The 8,687-nt window shown below is 41.8% G+C and overlaps 1 protein-coding gene across 1 annotated transcript; it reads left to right on the plus strand.

The window, feature by feature from the left end:
- Positions 1-526: 526 nt before the first annotated feature.
- On the plus strand, positions 527-7,792 carry QNG1 (Q-nucleotide N-glycosylase 1). Its single transcript, XM_014869095.2, has 4 exons — positions 527-992; positions 1,994-2,253; positions 5,671-5,866; positions 7,111-7,792. The coding sequence occupies exons 1-4, from the start codon at positions 656-658 to the stop codon at positions 7,341-7,343; spliced, it is 1,026 nt and encodes a 341-aa protein (XP_014724581.1). The 5' UTR covers positions 527-655; the 3' UTR covers positions 7,344-7,792.
- Positions 7,793-8,687: the final 895 nt, after the last annotated feature.

The following is an 8,687-nucleotide window of genomic DNA, read 5'->3' on the forward strand; positions in this document are numbered from 1 at the left end:
TTGGTTGGTTGTGTCCCCTTTCCCCCATGATTTGTGGCACATAATAGTGAATTCCGTAGAAAGGAATGCCACCACGCTCCAGGCAGGGGGAAGTCGGCTGTCTTGGTGCAATGGGTACCTAAATTAGAGAAGGCTGCAGTCGAGGCTAAGGTTTTGGGGAAAACGCAAGTGAACTAAGTGAAGGTGTTGAATTTCTCTGTCCTGCTAACTTGAGTATGAATGCAAAAAGGATTGCGGATGGTCTTTGGTTCTTTTCTATTTTGATTGGAGAAAAGAGCTCAACAACGCTCATATTTTTGTTCGTTCTTCTGTCAGGTTGGTTTTTTTCCTTATATCCCTCTCTTTCTCAATGATGAGAATGTTGTGGGAAACTTCGCTGCTCTAGCCTGGCAGGGTTTGAGGGGGCGACTCTCCGTTTGAATGTGCCGGCCCCGCGCTCGCCGGACCTGAGCTCTGCGCTCGCCCCCGAGCGCCGCCCGGGCCCCGCCTCTCCCGCGCGTGCGCGCAGCGGCAGCAGCGCGGGGCGGGGAGCGGAGCGGGGCCGGGCGGCGAGAACCGCGCCGGGGGCGGGGAGCCTCGGCTGCTGCCCGTGCACGCCCCGCGGGAAGCGCGGCGCTGAGGCTAGCCTCGGCAGCGTGCGTGTTTCCTGCCAGGCATGGAGGTGTTCCCGTCCCCTCTGGAGTCCGCCAAGTTCATAGCCGAGCACAGCAAGGATGTCTCCGTGGACGAGGAAGGGGCGCGGCGGGTGGCGGAGAGCCTGTTCGACAAAGCCTCGGCGGCGGAGTTCGGGCTCGCAGGGTGGAAAAGCCTCCACGAGCTGAACCCCCGGACCGCCGACAAGGAGGCTGTAGACTGGGTGTTCCTGGTGGACACCCTCAACTTCTCCTTCTGGTCCGAGCAGGAGGACCGCAAGTACCTTGTGAAGTACAAGGATAAAACCTACAGTGGCTACTGGTCGCTGTGCGCCGCTGTCAACAGGGCCCTGGACGACGGTCAGTGAGCGCCGGGGAAGCGGGGCAGGGCCGGGGCGAGGGGCGAGGGGCGTCGGGAGCCGAGCGTCGCGTATTGAATGCAGGCGGGCCTCAAGCGGGAAACGCTCTTAGGAACTGGTGCGCGCTGTGTCAGTAGCTCTGTATGGGCAGGCGTCCCGTAGAGCTTGGGGAAGGCAACTGGAAGTGCTTTCTAAATACCCTTGTACTGAAACTACGTAACCCGTGGCTCTAACTGGGTTATCTCTTCCATTCAAAATACTTTAAGGATTGCCAGTAGTCAGCTGTGCGTGACTTGGGTTATTTCACATGTATTCTTAAGATAAGTTCCCTATTTCCAAGGCAAATGAAAAAGTGATTCATAAAGCTTGAATACTCTGGACTATTCAAATACCGTAGTGTCTAAAGTAAGTCTGAAAACCCAGATGCCGCTCAAACCAGTACTTTAAAACAGTATTTTAAAGTTTTGTATTTAAATCCAGTACTTTAGCCCTCACTTTTTTTGCTGTTCTCGGAAAAAAAACCCAAAACACTAGTAGGTATAGATGACAGTTTTAATTAATTTTCTGCATAGTTATTTGTAAATTGAAGGGGTTTAGCATTAACACACTTTTTGTAAATGCACGGCGTGATTAGGATCCATGAGAAAACAGGCCTATTCCGACTAAACTAGATATACTGACTATATTTGCCAATGTGCCATGTAAACATCACACTTAAAAATACAAAGACTAAACAGCTGGGGGAAATTACATACAAAATTAACAGCGGTTACGTCTTTGTATGTTGGAAATTTGCCGTAGAAGAAAATACTCTATGCACCCACAAAATGAGTTGTGAGCAGCTCTGTGGGTATGGTTATCGCTGAAAACAAAGCTGAGTTTAAGAGTTATGGACTTCTTATATCTTCCTATAGAAGTGCTTTCCTTTAGCAGACCGCTGCAGTTAGGTCTATATGTTATGTTATGTGATAGCCTAAATATCTTATGTTCACTTTTCTGAAGGAATACCTATCACCAGTGCCTCCTATTTTGCCACCATGACGCTTGACCAAGTTAGGCATGTATTTCGATCTGACACAGAAGTGCCTTTGCCTTTGATTGAAGAAAGACATCGGGTGCTGAACGAAAGTGGAATAGTTCTGTTAGAGAAGTTTGGAGGGTCCTTCCTCACTTGTGTTAAAATGAGTGAGAAGAGTGCTCAGAAACTGCTACGTCTCGTACTGGAAAATTTTCCTTCTTACAGAGATGAAGCTGTATTTGAGGTAAGCTAATTCTAAAGTTCTGAAAAAAAATCCTACTATTTAGTAACAGTAAAAGACTCTTGATAGTCTACAACTAGTCAGGACAAGAGTCACTTTCTTTTTCCCACCAGAGGAGTACTTTATTTTTCATATGCTGTCTCTTCATCATTTTACTGTAATTTATTTTGGTATACTCTTGAGTTCCCCATTAGATCACACCTCCTTTGTACTTCTTAAAAATGCATAGTATTGGAGATAATTCTTGCCTGAAAAATGGGGATCCTTTTTCCTTTTTTTTTTTTCCCACTTCCCTTGAATTGCTGACAACCCTTTTCCCCTACTTCTTTTTCTTTTGCTGCAAGGCTCTCTGCAGCTCATGAAAGAAGTGAAACTCTGGTAGCATTAATGCACAGCTACTGGGACTCCACCCTCTAACAGTTGTTGATTCAAAAGGCATTACTCCAATGACTACAGATTAGTAGTAACCCACACTTTTACAAATGTTGACAGTGTACTGAAGCTTTTACTGAAAGAAGCTGATGGGAATTAAACAGTGATCATCTGGTATTTTTTGTCTCCCAGCTTTTACCTTTACAGACATCATTTTCATTTATCACCTATGACTTACGTAGCAGCTCGGATGCTCAGTTGCATGTGCAGTAGTACTCAGCTGTTACATCATTAAATCCAGAAGACTTTATTTTAGTGACAGTACAGCCTATACTACTAGTCTGTGCAGTCTTTTCAACTTCTTGGAATACCAGTCACTGAAGCTTTGAATCTATTGCATTTATTGCCTTTCAGTAGGAGGTGTTATTTTATTTTCCTTTGTCTGCTGCTTGTGAAGCAAAATATATTTACATAAAAAATCAGAGATTCTTTTGAATTAATCTTTGAAGCTACTGGTTTCATTTATTTGGGGTTTTTTTACATATAAAGTAATACTTTGGCAATTTTAATGATCGGAAGGGGAATATTTTCTAAGTAAAATGACATTTTCTTATCTTTATAGTGACTGTACTCATTGACATTATATCTTTCATGACATGATGATGAGTGCTTTATAAAGCAAGCCTCCCTAAAAGCAGCAGCAGACTACAGAATGAAAAGGTGTTCCAAAAAAGATCCCAGACCGTAAGCACTGACTTTGTAATAAAGCCTGTTGCATGAATATGAAAGCTTTTTTTCTGCTTTCACTAAGCAAGATGTGTATTTTGAAGGTGGTGACATGGATCACATTATTTTTATGGCAGCAGGTTGAGCTCTCACAAGTAAGACTTCTAAAGGGTTAGGAGGGAACTGGAAAGATGGTGAAATATCCAGCAGTAAACCAGTGCTTTTCAGTAACTCTCTGAAGGAGAAATATATATGATTATAAGATAAGTCCTACATTAGAATCATACTATCACAGACTGCTACAGCTAACCTTCTAGGGAAGCTTCTAAAATTAGCACAATTATTTGACTGTATGTTTTTCCAAATACATATATAAAATACTTGTAATAATTACATATGTAATCACAGAAATTGCCAGTGTTAGTTTTTCTGAAGAAGATAATGCAAAACAAAACCAAAATCTCCAAAACTTTTTTTTTCTCCTTGGTGGATAATTCGTATGTAGATGCTGTGCTGCATTTGATTCACAACGGCAGTTTAAGTTTTAGACTATATTGTACTGACTTATCAGGATTTTTGTGTTCTGACAAAGACTTAGTGGAGTCCTTTTTGATCTTCCCATATCTTGCAGTTATCTTGTATTTATCTTTCATTTACCATCCATCACCTGGGACTGAGGTTGTGAAAGTCTCATGATCCTATTCTTCGCTTTTTTTTTTTTAATGGCTGTGATACCACATTTTGCTCTTTGCACAGTACTCCTCCTTTCTTTTAATCTAAGTAGGTCATAATTAGATATATCTGTTAATATTAGCACATTGTACTGCAGAGAAGACTCAAATGTTCGGTACTATTTCCTAGAAAGGCAGGGTGTTGCAGAAAAGAAGATAAAAGAAGTATAGTTGTATGGCCATGTTGAAAAAAGTTCCATTTTTTTGATAAATTGTACTATCATTACTATCCTTCACACACAGAATCAGAGATTGGGTGAGGGCTTAAGGGACCATACCTACCATAAGTGGGTCCAACCTCCCTGCTCGAGCAGGGTCATCCTAGAGCACACTACACAAAATCGTGTCCAGACAGTTCTTGAGTATCTCCAGTGAGGGAGACTCCACAACCTCCCTAGATGATCTGTACCAGTAAAGCCAATCACACAGTAAAAAAGTTCTTAAGTTCTTCCTCTTTGATGTACAGTATCATCCACCTGGTGCTTTCCTTGCTTTCTGATATATAGTGGGAAAATTTACTTGAAATGCTTCGTAGTTTTTTTTTAATATTGAGATTTTTGTATAAACTTAGTAAGTTCTGTGCAACATAAAGTTAACAATTGAAACAATGAAATTATAAATTTATCTGCTCAGTGATGAGTCCCAGACAATGTTTTTCTTCTTAATTAAACTGCAGCATGAAATGAAAAGTTCCATTCTAATTCTGCCTTCCTCTGCTCTTTTGAAATGGTGTGGTGCTAGAGAAAATCAGTTCTTTACTACTGGAAAATTCTTAATGCTATGAAAGAATTACATCCTTGCTTTGGGGCAGTAGGAGCTATGATAAAATTTGGTCTGCTAATTATTTACTTCTTGTTACGTCTTCTTGTGTGATATTTTAAGTGGTGTTTTGTTATGTAACATACAAAATCACATACCTTGTATAGAAGTAAGTTTGTGCATCTTTGTCAAGTATAGAATGAGGCACGAGGAAAGCAGGAGTTTTGAGGATATTTGCAGAAGTTGTTTTTTGAAATGTAGTTGAAATTCTCAGTGTTTTTGGAGAATATCATTCAAAGACAAAAAATGTAATTTGCTTTCAGGAACAGTTATAGCACCTTGGTAGTAAACAAAGAGAAGCATTCATTGAAGTTTTCACTAGAATTCTATTTCCTTACAGATAAATGGATTAACAAAATGTTTTAATTGTCTAGTACAATACATGCCTATTATGCTTCTCTTGTCAAATTAAAAGGTTGGATGTACTGCAGAGTTTCTGAAAATTAATGTTGCTGGATATTCAACTATACTGTTTGCCAAGTGGCAGTAAACAACTATGAATGTGTTATGAGATCCAGGCATATTCTAAACAATTTTTATTTGCTGCAGTAACTTTTATTATGTTATTCTTTTATTTCACTTTATTTATGAGCATTCCACATAATTCATGTTTGTAGTCTGATATTGTTTAGATTTTAAGATGTTTAAAAGTGTTGCAATTTTATTCTGTTCTAGTTAAGTAATGTTCACTTAACAATATGATATACTTGATGTGTTATTTGCTATATTTATTGATTGGGCATTTAAATAATCCATAAATTTCTTTCTTCAGAAAAAGAAGGTGTCTTTCTACAAACGGGCACAGATACTTGTGGCTGACACATGGAGTGTTTTAGAAGGCAAAGGAGATGGCTCTTTTGATGATATTTCCAGTCTGACAATATTTGCTGACTACAGAATTCCACAAGTCCTTGTTCACTTAAAAGCAATGAAGTATTCGGAAGAGTTAATGAAGAAACTACGTGAAGGTTTGTTCTGTCCTTGCTAATATCAAGTAATCTTACTGCCTGATATTGTAGACTAAGGCTAGTTCTAAAATGTATTATGTTGTCCATGTAAGGGTTATGTGTCAGTTTTTTTCTTCCAGGGAACAAGGATTTCTTACGTAGTCATGAGGTAACAGGAACATTTTTCTCTAATCATGATCTTGAGTGAGGTTTTAACGTTACTTTTTTGTAAAGACCTAACTGTTTTGTGGATTAAACATTGATAAGGGAGGAATTAAAGAGACTCAAAGACAATTTGAGTTTCTGAAAAGCTGCTGTTGCAAAACCACTTTTCTGCATGAGAATAGTTACGATTTTTGAGGTTTACATAAAAGAAAAAATGATTTTGTCATTAATTCAAATATGATGTAAAAGCATGGGAATTCCTCTTTATTTGTACTGAACTGCTAGTTAATAAGCAAAATAGTATTATAAGCATCCATTAAAAAATATTGCTTTAAATTAAGTTAATTGCGTATGACTAGGATTTAATTTTTGAAGCATGGTTTCATCTTCCCAGTACTTAGTAACCATGAATTTTAGAGAATAAAAATAAGCCAATCTCTTTTGCGCTGTGAAATGACTGTATTTAGATGTGCAACTGCTATTACACAATTTCAGAAATACCCAGGAAGATAAACAGATTAATGCAGTTGCCCTTGTATTTTAAAAGAATGTCTGTAAGTGTATTTATATCTTTATGCATATCTATATATTGAATAGAACTCATAGACATTTTATCCTTCCAGGAATCCTAATGAGAACACTCCCATTTAAATAATTCCACTGTTTCTCTGTTTCTCTTTACATTCAGTTCTTTTGAGGGGCTGCTCGATTTTTATTCTAAAATCTTAGACTTCAGTCATCCTGGAAGAAAATATACTATTAAGTATAATAATTATATATTAAAAAATATACTATAATAAAATACTATCTTTTTTTGTCCCCATAAGCAAAGAAATGCAGTACACCCTGTCCCTAAAGCAGTTCCTTAGAATATAGGATGTTCTTTGAATTGAATAGGAGGGAAGCTTCTATGTGCAATATGGTAAAATAAAAGTAACCATTAGAAAATGTGTAGCAACATTGTTAACAGTTGGAGGGTAAGTCGTGGGAACCAGAATCCTAGAACAGAATAAATGTAAAGGGGAAAAAATTAGCAAATTTTGGCAGTCCTTGACCTTGTCTGTTGCACGTAAATGGATTGCTGTCTCTTGTGTCTGCAGGAACACTTTTCCAATCTGGAGACAAAGAAGAGGTAGAGATCCGTGGCTGTTCTATTTGGTGCTGTGCATTGATTTGCAAGCACCTACAGGAGCTCTATCAGAAGAAGGGTCAGGACATGCAGGAAAAGATCAATGCAGTTTTACTCGATTATTATCTTTGGGACTATGCCAGGGATCACAGGGAAGAGATGAAAGATATCCCGTTCCACCGAGTACGGTGTATATATTACTGAGTCCAGTCCAAGTCCTGTCCGATAGCTCTTGTATTGGTGCCTTATCTTTTGAACTGCGGTTTTGCTTTTAATATGGTGATTTGTCATGCACTAATTTGGAACTGTAAAATCAAATGCTTGTTTTCTGCTGATGTAGTAATAATGTGCCTTTTTTCCGCCATTGATTTGTTACCTTTTCTTTTAATCTTTTGCTTGCCCTGACTGCAATTAACAATGTAAACTTTGCTCCGTGTTCAGGTAGGATTTATTACTCCTGCTTTGATCTCTATATTGGTGTACGCAGCTGCCTGTGCGCACAGCCGGGTGTGTGCAGATACTGTGGTGTACCTTGGCCACTCCCTGTTCCCTCCCACACCTGCACGGAGGTAGCAGGTGCTTGGCAGATGCTTTACTGCTCAGATATGGAATTGTAACCCGTCCACTCGTCCAATAAACAATGCAGTGACAGACGTGCCGTGTGGGTGTATCTGTGTTTTTTTTCCGCTAGGGGTGAGATTGGGGGGCTCAGCCCGTGCAGGGAAGGAGGTAGCAAGGGAGGGGAGGAATCACAGAGTCACTTAGGTTGGAAAAGATATCTGAGATCATCTAGTCCAACCTAGGACCGAACACAGTCTAGTGTGTAGTAGACTTTGTCTACTAGACTATGGCACTGAGTGCCAAATCCAGTCTTTCCTTAAACACCTCCAGGGAGTGTGACTCCACCACCTGACTGGGAAGCCTGTTCCAATATTTAATCACCCTTTCCGTGAAGAAATTTTTTTTATCCAACCTAAAACTTCCCTATCACAGCTTGAGGCTATTTCCTTTTGTACTGGCACCTATTGCCTGTGAGAAGAGGCCGAACGCCATCTTGCTACACCTTCCTTTCAGGCAGTTGTGGACAGCAGTAAGGTCCGCCTGAGCCTGCTCCAGGCCAAACACTCCCAGCTCCCTCAGCCACTCCTAATGGGACTTGTCGTCCAGACCCTTCCGCAGCTTCGTTGAGCTTCTCCGGACAAGCTCCCGCGCCTCGCTGTCCTCGCCGGGCGGAGGAGCCGAGAGCCGGGCCGGGAGCAAAGGAAGCAGGGCCGGGAGCCCGCCCGGCGCGCCCCCGCGCTGCTCCCGCCGCTGGGGCGGCCGTGCGCGCTCCCGGCCATGGCGGCCGTTGCCTAGCGAGGGCCGCAAACAGCGCGGGCCGCCCGGCGCTGCCCCCGCCGCCGCCGCCGCCGCCTCGGCTCGGCCCGGGTCCGCGGCACCCCTGCGGCCTCCGCGGCACCCCACGGCACCCCACGGCACCCCACGGCACCCCACGGCACCTCACGGCACCCCACGGCACTCCGCAGCACCCCGCGGCCTCCGCGGCAC

Source organism: Sturnus vulgaris, chromosome Z, assembly GCF_052056855.1.
Source record: "Sturnus vulgaris isolate bStuVul1 chromosome Z, bStuVul1.hap1, whole genome shotgun sequence".
Classification (NCBI taxonomy): domain Eukaryota; kingdom Metazoa; phylum Chordata; class Aves; order Passeriformes; family Sturnidae; genus Sturnus; species Sturnus vulgaris.

Bases quoted from the DNA above. Each gene is read 5' to 3' on its own strand.
- QNG1 (XM_014869095.2), top strand. From the start codon at position 656: ATGGAGGTGTTCCCGTCCCCTCTGGAGTCCGCCAAGTTCATAGCCGAG. The intron at 993-1,993 runs GTCAGTGAGCGC...ACTTTTCTGAAG, and splicing joins CAACAGGGCCCTGGACGACG to GAATACCTATCACCAGTGCC. The intron at 5,867-7,110 runs GTTTGTTCTGTC...TTGTGTCTGCAG, and splicing joins AATGAAGAAACTACGTGAAG to GAACACTTTTCCAATCTGGA.